Raw genomic sequence first — 16,384 nt, 5'->3', positions numbered from 1 at the left:
GTCGCCATCGACCAACACTCAGACCCTGGAAATGGGGATGTGTTAATAACCAGTGCCAATTACGATGTAACACCACCGTGCCTGTAACATGCTCGCCTTGAGTCCCATGTACTGCTCTTACCGCCACAAACCTGAGTTGAGGTGAGGCAGCAGGGCAGAGAATGGCCCCATGGTATCTGCCATGCTCGATGGTACGTCTCCCTTCAGAAAGGTCCCCAAATGGTCAGTAGTCTTCAAGCGATGTTTTGGGTGCTATGGGAAATAGTATAGCTTGCCTGCAAACTTGAGTTTAACGAGTTTAGAATTGAATGTGCTTTGCTGAGAAACACTAAATACTAGTACTAACAGCTGCAGAAAACACAGTGTGTGCCAGAAATGAATGCCAATACTCTAAATGTTAAAAAAAATTATATTGTAAGTACAGTACAAAAGTTTCTTTGTATAATTGTAATCTGGATCAAACAGCAAGGAAATAACAAAAATATAAAAACTGCTAAGTTTTGCCAAAGTTTTCCCTCTAGTACCAAATACCACAAGATACAGATTATACAAAGTGTACAAACTTTAAATAAAAATACAATACACCAGGGTTGTGTGTGTTCTTCACTCTTGAAGAGTTTTCCATTGTACAGACAACAAAGCTAAAGCTGATCCCCTTCTGTTCCTTAGAGAGCAGATCTATCCCTTCATCACAGTGCTCTCAATTGTAAAGGGATGGAAAGAGCCAGTTAGTTTGTGCCTCTCCCAACAGCAGATGCTTTAGTACGGCCCAGGATCCAGAGTGGGATTGGACTGCCTTCTCCTGGGCCCTTCCCAGTTTCGGGATCACTGGGATTAGTCATATATTGTTAAAACTTGTATGCTCTGGTCTGAGGCTTGGGTTGAGAACTTGTACCGTGGTCTGAGAACCTTCTGCCTCCAGTGACTGAGAAAACCTTGAGAAAACCTAACACTGCACTGAGAAAAGCTCCGTAAGAGACAGACTACCTTTTACAGGCACAGCTGGGGAATACATGGTAAAGAGGAATGGGGAGAAAAACACTTCTGAGGGTTTAATATAAGTGTGATTTTGGGCTCAGCCACAATGAGAGACAGTTCAGTTTCAACTGCCCTGAAAAACAAGGTAGACTTCAGATTGGAAGTAAAAAAGTGCTCTTCTGTTACTTTAAAACTTTTATGCTATAAAGCTGGAAAGGCTAGAGTCAAATGATATTTCAGTTGTTCTACCTACCTTCACAAGATAGCCTGTTTCTACAACCACTTAAAATCTTCCTGGTGTTTCCCCATACAATGCCAATGCTTACTCCTATGCATGCAGCCAATTCCTGCAGAAAGTGAGGTGAGGCAAACTTGATTCCTATTTTCCACACACTGTTGGTGGAGGGAGGAATTTTTGCTTTTAAATTATGTATATATATACACACAGAGAAATATACAGGATAAATTAAAATCTGTTACAGATATTGGTAAAAGTTAAATACATGTGATATGAGCACCACATACATGTACATACAGACATACAAAAGCCTATATGAGAATCAAGTGCTCTCCTTCTAGAGGAGCAGAAAACCAAACACCAAGTATGTGGCTGGAAGAAAGGGGAATCAGTCCAGTCAACCCACATGAGCCCTACTCAGCCTTAATTGCTTCAAGCTGGTCATTAGTCACTGCCTCACAGCAGCACCATGGCTCTTTCGATACTGCTAGTGAAAGGGATGGGGGATAAGTGATCTCAGAAAACAAAGTTGTCTGCTCACAAAACAGGTGCAAGATGGGCAGAAGCAATCCATGTTTTTCCCAACTGCTTCCATGCTCCTATCCATCAAAGCAGGCTGACCATGCCCTGGAAAAATCAGCAGTAGGTTCATTCTCTCAAGCCAGTGCAGTTGGTTGATATATTGTGCTAATGATGGTTTGGGTGCAGGTCCACAAGAAAAGATTAAATTCACTGTCATCTTCCACTTCACTTCAAATGCCAGCTACCAGACCAGACAGCTGATGCTGACAACTTTCAGTTATTACTGGCTGAAGAGAGGGGAGGGGTTGGAAGAAGTAACCAAGAGGCAAAGACCTCTGTATCTTTGATCAGCTGTCCAGCTTTCCCCTCAGCAGTAGATTTTAAACTGAAGAACAGTTAGAAATAGGGCTGGTGAAGAGTTCAGTTCTATTCCTTGGTCCAAAATATATTATCATCTCTACCTGCTCATAGAGTATCAGTATACTTTAGGTTGAAAGGGATATCAGATCATGTGGTCCATCCCCCTGCTTAAAGAAAGTCCAACTAGAGCAGGCTGCCCATTCAGTTTTTGAGTATCATCAAGGATGGAGAGGCAACAACCTCTCTGGGCCACTTGTTTCAATGACCCCTCTCACGGTGACGTTTTTTTCTTTATATTGAGAAGTCCATGCTCGGGCTGCTTCCCCCACTAAAGGATCTGAATTTAAGGCGAGTATTTCAAAAGCCTTCTGAATTCTTCATACAAAATACTTTCAGATTGGAGGACATTTCACCCACCAACACAAAAGGGCTTTCTCAGCTTAACTTCACAACTTTTCATAAAATAGAAGTCAAATAGTTACAATCCTGTGTATATACTATACAGATATAAAACTTTAAAACCCTACACACGGAGCCCTTTGGGAGTGCCGGCGTAGTGCATATGTACACAAGTCAGTTATGCAGAGGTTGAGTACATCCCAGGATCCTTTCCCATCAAAGTCCAGGCATGATGTAGGCGATGTTGTCTAGTGTGTTTGACTGGGAAAAGAAATTCAGTATTTTTTAGTGTCAGGTAATGACTCAAAATCCTTAAAAAATGACACAGATGAGGGTACTAAGCACGTTCACTTGTCTTACAAGTTATCATATGATGAGATGACCAAATCTGCCTAGTCATCACCACCACTGCTAGGCTTATTTTCACGTTTTTGGAAATATAAATCAACTAAACATAAAGGTAGCCTCAGTATTTGTAAGCACCTGGAAACAAAATGCTTGAGGCTTTCCTCAAGTGACCTCCTCCTTATGAACCCCATACTCTGTCTCTGAATTTGAAACAAGCCGCCATCAACCATATCACATCAACCACAGGAAAGACTAGTGATGAAGGACTTGAGCAAAGTGGTCAAAGTTGTAGCACATTAAAAAAAAATTACTTGCCTTTACACTCGTACAAATCCTTTATGAAATTCTGTAGTATAAAAGTAAAGAGAAAAACCCTTAAACACACCCCCTAATAGGCTGTCAGATGGGAAGAAGTGCCTTCCAGTTTTCCTTGCAAAACGTAATAGAATTCTGAGAATAAGAGTCCTTCTTGTGCACCTCAGAAAACAAGACCCAGCAGTATATTATCTGCATGTTCTTCAAATGAAGTATTTCAGTAAACTCAAGCCTGTGGCCCGATGGCTGAAGAAGGCCATATGAATACCACCTTTTAATTGCTGAAGACAGAGGAGCTGGATCTGCACCAGTTGTGATTCTAGAATTTAACAATGCCACCTACTGACCGAAAAGATAAATTGCATTCTACATGCAACACGACCGCCGGCAATTTTATCCATGTCTTAAAACACCACTGTCATTATGAATCTGATGGTAAAAATCAGAATAATTTATTTATTATCAAGTCTGAATACCAGTTTTCAGAAGTGGAAGGCAAGGGCCTTAATTCACCGACAGATGCACTGCTCCTTATAACAGTAAGTTGATCAAGTTTCCAATATACGCACCATTAGTCATGTGGTGTCATTGTACTTGGCAAGCAAGAAGGGAAAAAAGCATAGAATGTTTTTCCATGGCTTAGGATGGGAACACCCCACTGACTCAGCTTTTGTGCAGGCAGCCAGTTTGTGGGAGCTCACAGCTTAAGCTGTCAACTTTGCTGTTTTTGTTAATAGTCTGTTCTCAGAATGAATCAATGTTTGTGCTGCCCTATTATAACATGCAAATTCACATCCCATTTTTGCTGTTCTGCCAGATTTGTTTTTAATCTCTTAACTTTTGCAGACTATATGTTTATTTTTCATTTCTGCTCCTCTCCTTTGCTGCTTTATTCATGTCTCCCGTTGGAGGTATGACTCCTGATTCCTTTTATGCTGCTGCCATCTTAATCTGTGTTCACATCATGCTACATAGGTACCACAAGCTGTTGCTAAATCAAAGCTCAATATTAAGTGTAGTTCAAAGTGGAAAAGAACCTCTAGTTATGAAGTTCCTTAAAACAGAGACTATTTTTCTTTCCCTGGAGAAGGTTACAGCCACATGTAAAAGGCCCTACTCAATCATATTAGGAATCCTGAGATCACAAGTTATTTTTCATGCTACTAAAGGAAAAACAGATGGTGTGATACAGAGCAGCTAGAAGGTGCTTTTTATTTCTATGGAAAATTAGAACTTTCAAAAATACTGGTATGTGTACAGGTGCTTTTATTTGATTCAGATGGATTGATTCAGTCACTAAACCAGGGCCTACACACACTGCAATCAATGCTATATTAGGTCAGTTGACACTGGGAAAAAAAATGTTGCACAATGCCATATAACAGTAACGTCTGAAAGAATTTCAAGAAATATTCCTCTATAAAAAGTGTATGACCAAAACAATTTTCTTATTGCACTGAAATTATTGTCACATCATAGGACTGATTGGTCAAAAACCTCTAGCTGGACTCTACTGAAATTAACAGTGCTAAAATGGAAATAACCACAAAGAACTCACCAAAACGTGCTTAGGGCAGCCATTCAACTCAGGTAGTTGTGTGGTCAGACATGCTAATGGGCCCAAAGCACAGATGATTGAATCTAGAAGTACTGACAAACTTCCTGAAACAGCCACCATTCCCTGGAAGTAAGGAAAGAAAAAATTAGATAGGGATGAGTAATGGAAATTATGGGTCTTTCACAACTGCATTGATTCTCATGCAGATACAGTATCTTCGCTCTTGAGCTCCTCTAGTCCACTTTCATTATTTACACAGTAACAAAACCATGTCATGCACTTCACAGAGAGACTGCTGGCTTAAAAATTTTAATAATTTAGTAAGCAACTAAATGGTGTAGGAAAAAAGTAGGGAACAATATAAAAGGTCAGAGAGTTGTCAGTTACATAAAACACTTAATTCCACAATTTTCTGTAATGTAACCTCTTTGCCATTTCATACTGTCTATTTTGTTAACTACATGAGTCCTAAAGACAGTAGTTTTTTTATTATTGAAGTCTAAAGAAATGCTAAATCTGTAACAAATGCTTTAGCCATTGATATACTCTCAGGAAAGGGAATTTGTGTGCCTTTCTGTAAAGGGGGAGATTTTACTCTGGAAAATTACCTCAATTGGTCATACCAGAAATAAAATGCAAGAACACTTATTTTACTGCTGATAAAACAAGCAAGCATAGTGGGATGAGATGATCATGCTAGCCATAAAATTCAGTTATATTACCTGAGCCAAATTATGTGTTCTCCTTACAGGCTAGGTTGAGTTCTGAAAGTGCATGTGTGTGTGCATGCATAGAATCACTATCATCTAACAGTAGGAAACCATTAAAATATGACATCTTCTACATTACCAGGTAAGTTGAAACAATAGTAGCCCCCTATCCGATGCACTGGCAATATGATACTGCCAGAAAACAACAGGACATGCAAAAAACATCTCGGTTTGGCTGATAGTTTTCTAAGAAGACTTGAGACAGTAACAGAAACCAGAAACTGGCAAAGATAGCAAGGAAGTACCAGATCTAAGGTGAACATATAGTTAGAAAAGACTCAAGAGTTTGCTGAGCTAAGAATAGCCTTCAAGGACCTCAAGCTGCAAAGGACCTGTCTGACTTTGATGCCTACTATTTACTGAGAGACAAGGCCTTTTATTTCACTGAAAACAGCAATGTATCAAAGAAACACAGCACGCCGCTTCTAATTTCTCTTCCTAACAGAAAAGCATTGGTTAAACTTTTAAGGAAAACAAAATAATGATCCCAATCCTGTGTGTAGATTACATGACATCACTGTGACATTGCTGGTTAGAGACTTACCTCTGTTTCCTGCAGTCTGTGTCCAATGAGACTCAGAGATTCACCCAGCAACTGTAAGTGTGCAGCTACATCAATAGGATCTGTCTCAGGGACTTTCGCTGGTGAGGAAGACACCACCACGGTGCTGGTGGGGGATTTCTTATGAGGGGAAATCACTCCTGTTGGGGAAGCTGGAAACACACAAATTAAAATTTCGTATTCTCTTCTTTCATTCTTCACAAGCCTATTTACTTAGTAAAGTTCAAATCTCAAAGGCATGAGATGCTTAAATAGTTCTGTGGACCTGGTCCTGTGGTCTTTACTTTCCTTCTACATGTACAAAGCATCTACCTCAGCTGAATGCAGTTTTGCACATTTGGTTTGGGAGATTTGATAAACAGAGGTGCCAACCCAAGAAAACCCTTTTTCCTCTAGCAGGAAACTAATGCCCCTAGAACTTCCCTGCTGCCTCTTCTTATTTTACATTTCAATTCCTAAACTGCTAAAACCAGTATCATTCCATGAATTAGACAAGGAAATCTTTTTGAAAGATGCTGACATCATGCTTGCTCTCACAGAAAAATTGTTTTTGAGTAATGTGATGATTTAAATGTCAAGCCTTGGGAGAAAGCAGGTGGAGGTGTGAAGCAGGAAAGGACCTTTGTTCCTTATTCCACAGGCAACACTATCCTCCCTGTCCAAGAAAAAAGACCAGAGCAAATAAAGTGTAACAATTACCTTTTATTTTTGGTGCACCATCTGAAGATGATGCCTTCCTCTTCACAGTGGTGGCCTCTGCTTTATTCTGCTTGTGTTGGAGATACTGAGCTTTCTGTTTCCAGATCTGCAGTTACCATGGTATGAAAAGAGAGATTCATAACATTAGGTAATTCTGTTAATCTGATGCCAGGACCTGAAGGCAGAATGATGTTACAAAGCTAATTGGTGAAGCAATACCATGAGAAGAAAATGGGATGTTGTTATGATCACAAGGGCAAGGTTTTCATACTTTACATCCTTTGGGGACATAGGTAGCATTTTTCAAGGTATGGTGGCAATGCTGCCAGCACATTCTGACCTAAGCACCTAGTTTACAGAAATCATTTTACACAAACATCTCACACACACACACTCACCAGTTTATCCTTCTCAGGTAGCTGCTTCCACACTTCTGCCAGTTTTTTACTTAGCTCTCCAAAATCTGGCAGAAGGAAAGAAGAAAAATGTTTAAAACAAATGAAATCATAAAATAATGGAGAGAACATATAATATTTACTGGTCCATGCATACACATTTAAGAAGCAACCCATTCCACAACTGAAACTCTCCACGCTGTCCTGAAAATGATTGCCAGTGTGCATTCCCATTACTGTTTAAAATGAAAATAAAGCTGATACTGGGAATATAAAGTCACATGTATATACAGCAAAGTGACACAATGAAGGTAACTCTTTAAGTAAAGAAAGAGCGAGCTAGCAATTTCTTTATCCAGATTCACAGCTTGGTTAAAATGCAATGAAATCAAATACTGAAATCCACTCCTGTCCCCTTTGCCACCTCTTATTCAAAGAAAATTAGCAGATTCTTTGCATTCTGTCAAAATGAAGAGGTTGGTATGAAACAGAATGTTCTGCTAATTAATCCAACTGGTGTATAATCAAAAGAGAAGGCTAGATTATTCTCTCACCTATTCCAGGGTGCTCAGACACAATAGTTGTACGATATTCCTTACAGAACACTTGATAGGCAGACATGTTTTTCTTCTTTGGCTAGTCAGAAGAAGAAAAGAAAACAAAGATTTTTAATTATCATGAGACCTACTTGAATTTAATAAGAATTGGCATTTATTGAAGACTTAAAGATGTGGTGCTTAGATCAGGAACCTAAATAAGCAGTGTTTTACATATTCTGGCTGAATTTAGTGTTTATGAAAGCACAGGAATCAGTCAGAACCAGTCTCAGTACAAGGCTTATCTTGCAACAACTCTGTCAATGCATTTCATTCATAAGTTACAACAACCTGCTATTCTAAATCCAGGATCAACATACAACTCTGTTAATATATCTCAGTTTTAAAACTTAAAATAATAAAAAAAGTCTGTCATACTATTCACAGTACCTATTACATATCTCTCAAAACATTTCAGTCCTCATTATGTTTTATTCCATTCCTTGCATGCTTACAAAATACTTCAAATTGGTAGGAAAATAGACAGTATAAGTACACTGACAGCAGAGGCATAAGCAGTTGCCAAGCTATGATTAGAGAAAACTTACCAAATAGAACAGAATAATGGCTGAACAAATTTGGGCTACATCTGCCCATTTTCTGACACAAAGCAACTCTTTGTCTATCTGAACATAAAGAAACTGCTTTTCCCCATTTATATACTTATACAGCCTCAGACTATATCACCTGTAAACTCATGCATATGCTAGCTACCATTTATCCTACTCATATTTTTCTACACTGACCATGGAAAACTGAATTTATGAGTACAGGACAACACTGGGAATGTGGTAGTCTGCAAGAATTAGAATTTCATTTGAATATATGAGTAAATGGGTGGATATCTTCACTTTTCAGGTCAGAGCTCAATTCCTTTTTACAGGAACTGTGATGATGGACTAGATAACTAGTCCAAAAGTCTGCCTGGCAATAGCTAGAACCGGTTACCTTAGAAAATGATGCAGTTGTGCTTGGTACATAACCTTTCAAAGAATCTCTATCGGCTAAAGACTGCTACAAACAGAAATCACAGTGGCTGACACATTTTTCCAAACATGCTTCAGTGAAACCATTGATCCTGGTATTAGTTATATTTCTGTTTCAATTTAACATGCCTTTGTAATGGAGTGCCTAATTCACCATTACCCACCACCCAATTTCTATTTTCCCTCCAATTTTTCCTTACTTTTTCTCTTTCTCTTTCCTTTTCTCTTTCCTTTTCTCTTTCCTTTTCCTTTTCCTTTTCCTTTTCCTTCTCCTTTTCTCTTTCCTTTTCCTTTTCCTTTTCCTTTTCCTTTTCCTTTTCCTTTTCCTTTTCCTTTTCTCTTTCCTTTTCCCATTTCTCAGCTTTGTCCTTCTCCTTGTCTTCCTTTTTCCTCCTCTTCTCACCTTGACCATCTGAGTGAAAAACAGCAGCAGGTGGTGGAGGAAGAACATAGGGGGTACTGGGAGGAGGTGGTGGTGACACTGTTACTTCTGCTACGGCCACAGGAGTGTGCCCCGAACTCTTTTTAGACTTAGAATGTTTCTTCTCTCTGTGTTTCTCCTTGTCTTTTTTTTTCTTACTTTTTTTTGACTTCTTCTTCTTCTTGATTTCCCGGTAGGAGTCATCTATCACTAGCTCTCCAGCCTCCAACTCCCCACCAGAAGAGGAACCAGATTCTGGCGGTGCCTCCATACCTGAAATCTCATACTCACTCCCATGGCCCTCTGAAAAAAGGGAGGTGTCAGCACCAAAACTCTCAGAAGATGGATGTGAATCTGGAGGTGGTTTGTGCTTCTTCCGGGATGACTTCAGGAAGCTCTGCAGTTCATGACCCAGCAGGAATGAGCCTTGCTCATCTCGAGATGATTTCTTTGAAGATTTCTTTGCAGCTGCTGGTGCTGAAGAGTAGGAAAAAGAATCATCATCTCCTGCACTACTTTTCTCTTTTGGTGAAAGGATGAGCTTCATCTTCAAGCCATCAGGTTCACGAAGAGTAAGTGTCTCCGTGTTCACGTAGAGAGGTTTCATTTTTTTAGATTTGTGGAAGCTGCCATCGTCCACTGAATGCTCCCCACTGCTCCCACTCAGCTTCTTCTTGTGGTGCTCCTTTTTGCTTTCGGAATGGCCAGAGGAGGAATAAGATGATTTTTCAGATGTCTTCTTTGAAGACTTTGAGCTTGTAGCCAAAGGTGAGGTAATAGCCTTGAGTAAATCCATGGTTGTATCAGCTGAGGATGGGCCAGAAACTGCTTTTTTCTTCTTCTTTGATGGTAGATCCAAAGGCGAAACACCTGAAAAAGATCAAGAGAAATGTACATCAAGATGATTCCCTTAAAGACAGCATTACACTAGCCCAAAGAAGTGAAGTGGGAATCCTGCAAGACTTATGATTGCAGCTAACAGATTTACATCCTGACTTAAACACATCTCTGAAACATGTAGCCAGCTCAGCACCGCCTTACTCATACAATTCAGGAGCTCTAACACCCAAGCTGGTAAAATAATTTAAGGCAGGAAGACAGAGTAGGAAAGTTCTTGAAGTTTTGTCAAACTCTGTATTCTATTGTGAAATAACGTATTTTGATGAAAATGTACCTTATTGAGCCTGAAATAACACCCTGAGTGCAAGGTTTTAGTGTCATTTTTTAGCCAAGGTGAGACCAATGAATTTAAAACACAAGCTTTTTCATTTTGAAAACAGATTCTGACAAAATTTCAGCTTAGCTTTCTCTTTAAATTGGGCCAAAAATAAATTTTAAACTTGTTAAGCTTTTATGAGCAGAATTGTCATCTTCTGGCCAGCTTATTAATTGTGAGAATAATGTTTCTGTATTTAAACTGAACCCAGAAGCCTTTATTTTTCACCTTGATACATTCTACTTTTATAAAATCAGAGCAAGTAATTACTAACTGCAAGTAAAATTACAGTTGCAAAGCAATAGGGAAAAAAGAAATGCAAATGCCAAAAGGGAAGGCACAAGATCTCCACCCCCAACAATGGCAACTGTTAAGTTAGACTCTGAAAATATCATTCCCTAATCTTCTGATGTCTGGTGCTGATCAGCGTCGGGTTTCTGATTACTTGTCCTAAGACAGGTTGATGTTCTCTCCCCCCATAAAGTTCTAACCACAAAGCTTGATGACACTGGTTTAACAGCATCCTTTCCTCAAAGTCACGATCTGTTAGCCCCTTCCCCTGCTTGTTTACTATCTTACCTCTGTAGCAGAACTCATCGGAGGAGTGCTTTCTCTTCTTTTTGTGAGGTTCGGTCCCTGGAAAAAGCTCACTGTCCTAGAATAGGAAGAAAAAAGTTGCTGACAAAGAAGAGGGAAATAACATGAGATCCACATGTATTACTGATATAGATAATAATTTGGAGGAGATATCAAATGTTACTTGTACTACTGTAACATCAGGACACCCTAGGTATGAACCAGGATCATTATTCTAGGTGCTAAAACAAGCAAAGAAAACATACTCCGTCCCCAAGAGCCCACAGTGTAGGTTTAAAGTAAGAGACTAAAAGCATGGTACGGATAGGTGGGAGAATACAAAAAACGGTATTAGTCAGGACTGGTTTTGGCACATCAGCCACCTAACCAGCATCACGCTTTCTGTAGGCATTGCAGTGTGACAGGGCTATAAGGAAACTAACAGATCTCTATAGGGAGCTCCCTCCAAGCAAGAGGAGCAATACACAAGAGAACTTGAAAAAACACATTTGAAAGTGTTAAGAAATGGGCAATGAAAGCCAGCACTTGGAGATCAGCTGATGAGTTGATAAAAGACAGACATCTACCTCTTAATAAAGCTAAGAAATAACAAAGCATGCATAGGCTGTCAAGCCTTGAAAATGAAGGTAAGCAGTTCATGTTTAATATGCTGAAAAAGATAAAAGAATTGAAAAGAGGTACAGAGAGGTGACAATTAAAATGATGGGGCAAAAAACTGTCTTTAATATGTCATGTCACCTAATTATTATTTGTCTCTTGACCAATTTACAGTCTGAAAATGAAGCTTCTCTACAGAATTCTATCCGCATGGTAGAAGATTTTCATTTTAAACTAGAACTTCTTTTCCAGATTAAAAAAAAAATAAAAATAATCAAAAGATAGTCACCGTTGAGCTAGCAGCAGAAATTTTAGCTCAAAGTGGAAAGTTTTGAAGAAACTTAAGTTGTCAATATGTGATTTCAGAGTTAAGGCCCCCTCTCAAGAGCTATCATTTCAGTCTGTCTGCAGAATCAGGAAGACAACAGCGCATCAGTTAACATTATATTCATTCTTTGCTGGCTATCCATACAACCATAAATTCTAAAACTTTTTTTTTTTAGTGTAAAAATTTATTCATGCTATCTTATGACTGCAAGGTTCCACATCAAGACTAGGACAGCATCCTACTACCCTATTTTCTGAGGCCAGAAAAATCAGAATCAGTTGTAATTGGGATTGACCCCCTCCTTGTCCCCAGGACAGTTACTGAATACAAGCTGCTCTTTCTGTCTTCTACATGCATTTCTATATACAAAAGAACAAGAAACACATCCATCCCATTCCATCACTAGCTTTACACATATCCTTAAACCTTCAACCTTTCCTCAGAGGGCAACTCTGACCTGAGTTGCTATCTCGTCTTCCTCTTGCAGCAGATCCTTGTAGGAGCGCTTTTTCTCTCGCTGTATCCTGCCAGTTGCCAGCTCCTCGTCATCAACACTTCCGTCACTCTCTAGGAACTCTAAGATTTATGTGAAATGAGAAAAAAGGAAGAAATTAAATACCCCATTAAGGAATGATAGACATGTGGACTATGCTCAAAATAAGATAGCAGCGGACGCTGGCACAGAGTGATGCACAAAACCCAACAAGCACAGGGACCTAAGAGATAACAATCTGTACTCTCTGATCACAGGGATGGGGCTCAGTGCTCTAATGCTGTAACACAATCACTCAAGACTTCATTTCTAATGCTTGTATACTTCTTCCTAAAGACAACCGGACCTAGAAATGTTACCATGACTAAACATATCCTTATCCCTGGTCTCCTGTTCCACTGACCTGGCAGGGAGAAGAAAGGCTGCAGTGGCAGAGTTTCCAGTCAAGGTGTTTGCATTAGGAAATGCCACCCATTTCTCTCAAATTCTAATCCCCACACTTTACACCTGGAAGTCAAGGGCTTGGGATCCTCCAGAAACTTGGCCAGGTTAAATTTAAGGGCTCCACAGCATACTAGCTTCCTTTCCCACTCTGACTGCATGGCCTGGCAAGGGCTGCAGAGGGTACCCTCTTTTTTTTGGCCACTCCCTCTGAGATTATGAAGCAGTCATACCTTCTTTCTTCTTGAAGTCATCATAAGCCATGGTGGTCCTGCAGGAGCCTGAGATTGTGTTGCCACGTCTGGGCTCCTTCCCCCGTTCCCATCTACAGGAAAAGGTCTGAGAAACAGAGAATGAAAATAACCCTCCCATAAAGAATCACGATGCGAAATGGGAAATTTCTTCTCAACCAAGTGAGGATTCTCTGGAAGGCAGTGGGAAAGGAAAGAGTCTACCTTCTGTTGGTTCATGCTCACTCTTCAGGCTTGACAGAAATTTTTTTTTAAGTTAAATTAGAGGTTGTTCTATTATTTTAAAGATATAAAAGACCACCTCTTCCTTGTAAAAACTCCAAATCACTGAAGTAGTTTATTTAGAAAAATAGAAAGAGGTGAGAAGAGAGCTGAGAGTGATTTTCATGACACACAAAACTGCACCCAAACTTGTGTCAAAGCCATTTTTTGTCAGGAGCCACTATAGCAAAGAGGGGGATGTTTAAAGAGAGATTTCAAACCCTTGAATCTCAGATGAAGGACAAGAACAAACCAGGCAGAAATCAATGTAATACAAAAGAATTATTTCAAATCTTTTTAACTAAAGGATTGCACAGTTTGTAGTGAAGGTGTGCATCCTTCTGATGTGTTTCCCAACACTACCACTGCAGCCATTCTGAATGCCAGCCTGGGAGAGGGAACAGAAGAAAGCACTCCTTTTTGCTAGGCCTTCTGCAGCACACCAACCCCTGTCAGGCCCCAGGTTTCAGGCTTCCTCTAACTGAGTCATTCTGTTCTACAACCACTGGCATATAGCAGGACAGTCCCCTTATGGAATAGCTGCACTCTTGGTTCTCTCAGAGTAAACGGCTTTTGTTCTTCAGTCAACAACCAGCCTAACATGAAAAGATTAACCTTCTGCTCGTAAGTGATTAAACCAATTGCACCTAACTGATTTTGTGTGTTTGTGTGTATGTGCACACATATGTAAGCATTCAACCACAAAGACCATGCAGCTTGTTTACCCTAGTGTCACAGTAATCTTGCCACACTGGTTACATTTGAATATCTTAAGAGCAGGGAACTTGTGCTTGTACATCCCTGCACATACCTCAATTTTATAAATAACTGACTGAGGCTGAGAAAGTACAACATATTCATCCTATAGTGGTTACTTAAGTGAAACAACAATGTTCCAGTTAAATCAAGCTTGTAGGTACAGAGGAGATATTTCTGTTTAAATTCATAGGAAGACATGTTATTTCTTCAGATTTTGGAAAACATCTGCCACAAAATGTTTTAAGTCAGTATTCTGACCACTATATGTTGTTGGTAGCAAGCACAGCGATTTGGAGACAGAATTTATTTATTGCCAGTTCCATGTCATAAACACTTTGGTCACTCTCTAGGAACTCCAAGATTTATGTGAAATGGGAAAAAAGGAAGAAATTAAATACCCACAAGAGCACTGCATATGTATACACACTAGAGGACTGCACTTTGCAATAAAAGAGCATCTTGCCACTTGTGGGCTCACAATCTTGAACCTGATCTTGTCAACATTTCATGATGTTCAGTTGTCATATGGACCTCAGTGGGAACACACATGATACTAAAGCATTGTGCTCAAGAGGATAAAGGCCTAATCTAGATACTGCTCAGCAAAACAAAGCTGAAGACAGTCATACATGAAAGGATGACTTGGAGAAACTAAGATTTGTTTATAGCTACGTGTATACCTTTTACTCTCTTTTTAAATCTCATGTGCTTGACAGGTATAAAGGCTGGTAGATAATGCCCAAAGGGGCTTACAACCTAGACCCTGCAAGCACAAAACATATCCTTAACTAGTCTCATTCTATAAATCCTAATTAGGTTCCCCCACTTCAAATACTTCGGTTTCAGCACAGGTTCAGTGGAGAAGCTCTCTCTTCACGTCTGCCGTTCCTTAACGCACAAGCTTGCGGGATCAAGGCCAAGCGTCGCTACTCTGCAGCACCCCCGGGCCGTACGGGGACCTCCGCACTTCGGTCCCCCTCCGGGAGGCTGCACAGCTCGCTAGCGACAGGACCGCGGCGGGGGGAAGCTGAAGGGCGGCGGCAGCGGTTCGGGCCGGGCTCCCTCACCCCATTTCCCGCTGGCGCTCCCAGCGACCTGGAAAAGCCGCGAGGCTGCGGGGGCAGGCGGCCCCCGCCGAGAATTCCGAGGGCAGCGGAAGGGGCAAACACCAGCCCCGGCGCCTCCGCAGACGCAGAGCCGAACCCGTCCCGCGCCACCCGGGGCACCCCGCGGGCCAGCCCCGCGCATGCGCGCCAACACCGTCAGGGCCCAGGACCCGAGCCCCGCTGCTGCCGCCCACGCACCTTCCGCCGCCTGCGTTTCAAGCGGGCTTGGCCGCCCCACTCCCGCCCGCGCGCCCTCTCACCCGAGCGGGCTCCGGCCTCACTCTAGCCCGCGGCTCCGCCCCTGCAGCAGGCCAGAGTGTGCCCCGGCGGCGGGGCCACCCAGCGGCGACAGGGCCTGACGGCCCACCGGTACCGAGCCGCAGGGTGGGGGGGCGCCGCGGCCACCTCACTCTGCACTGCCGCTTCCCGCCGCGCCGCCGCCCACAGTCGCCATCTTGGAGAGGGAGACAAGGGACACCCGCCCGGCGCCGGGGCCAGGGATAGCCAGCCGAGCGCCGATCATCTCCAACGTGGCACCCGCAGGGCGGGGGAGAAGGCGGGGTGCAGGAGTGCCGAGCGCATCGATGGCCGGGCCGGGCGGGGAGCGCCGTTGCCTGGGATCTGAGGGGGTCGCGATTGCCACAACCCCGCACCGGGCAGCACGGCCTTCGGGCGGCAGCCGCCACTCATTTAGCCTTTCCCGCCACGGCCCGCCGCTCTTAGCGTGGGTGGGGTTCGGAGTACCGTGCGCTGGGGACTGCCCTGCGGCTCGGCCCCGGACCTGGCCTGGGGCCTCCTCCCTCTCGCCCTCCCCTGTGCCCCGCTGGTGCAAGCGCACGGGCCCAGGGCTGGGACCAGAGTTAGGGGCTGTAGTGCACTGCTGCTCGCATTGGGGGCTGGGCCACCCACCGTGCCCCAGGCACCCCAACATGGTTTCCCGGGTGCCGTGTGCCCCCTCAAAGGTGTGGGAGCCACGAGTGGGCCACACACAGGGCACCTGTGCTCGGCCCTGGCTCTGACACTGACGACCTCGTGTAAAGTGCATGGACACCATTCCCCTGTTTTTGGCACAACCTCCTTTTTGTGCATGTGTGTGCTGTGCTGTTGTGGCACAGCTTCCCCTCTCTCATCCTCCCTGTCTTTAAGAAACAGGTCTCTGAGCTGGCTGGGCTTGCAGTGTGAGTTAGT

The 16,384-nt window shown here is 42.4% G+C and overlaps 1 protein-coding gene across 9 annotated transcripts; it reads right to left on the bottom strand.

The window, feature by feature from the left end:
• Window positions 1–391: 391 nt before the first annotated feature.
• On the bottom strand, window positions 392–15,683 carry HMGXB4 (HMG-box containing 4). Of its 9 annotated transcripts, none has more exons than XM_074826509.1 (11): window positions 15,395–15,683; window positions 13,053–13,158; window positions 12,343–12,461; window positions 10,943–11,018; window positions 8,927–10,017; window positions 7,699–7,780; window positions 7,148–7,212; window positions 6,750–6,855; window positions 6,033–6,202; window positions 4,719–4,841; window positions 392–2,758 (listed from the first exon to the last, which is right to left on the bottom strand). In XM_074826509.1, exons 2-11 carry the CDS (start codon window positions 13,081–13,083, stop codon window positions 2,714–2,716), a joined length of 1,908 nt encoding a protein of 635 aa, XP_074682610.1. In that variant the 5' UTR covers window positions 13,084–13,158; window positions 15,395–15,683; the 3' UTR covers window positions 392–2,713. The 9 variants fall into 9 exon arrangements, with proteins under 9 accessions (XP_074682610.1, XP_074682609.1, XP_074682608.1 ...); XM_074826508.1 differs by having other exon boundaries at window positions 15,457–15,683; XM_074826507.1 differs by lacking the exon at window positions 15,395–15,683 and having other exon boundaries at window positions 8,927–8,950; window positions 8,999–10,017; window positions 13,053–15,385.
• Window positions 15,684–16,384: the final 701 nt, after the last annotated feature.

The sequence above is a fragment of the Strix aluco genome, chromosome 5 (assembly GCF_031877795.1).
Source record: "Strix aluco isolate bStrAlu1 chromosome 5, bStrAlu1.hap1, whole genome shotgun sequence".
Taxonomy (NCBI): domain Eukaryota; kingdom Metazoa; phylum Chordata; class Aves; order Strigiformes; family Strigidae; genus Strix; species Strix aluco.
Note: the sequence above shows the minus strand (reverse complement) of the source record. Positions and strands in the feature narration are given on the sequence as shown.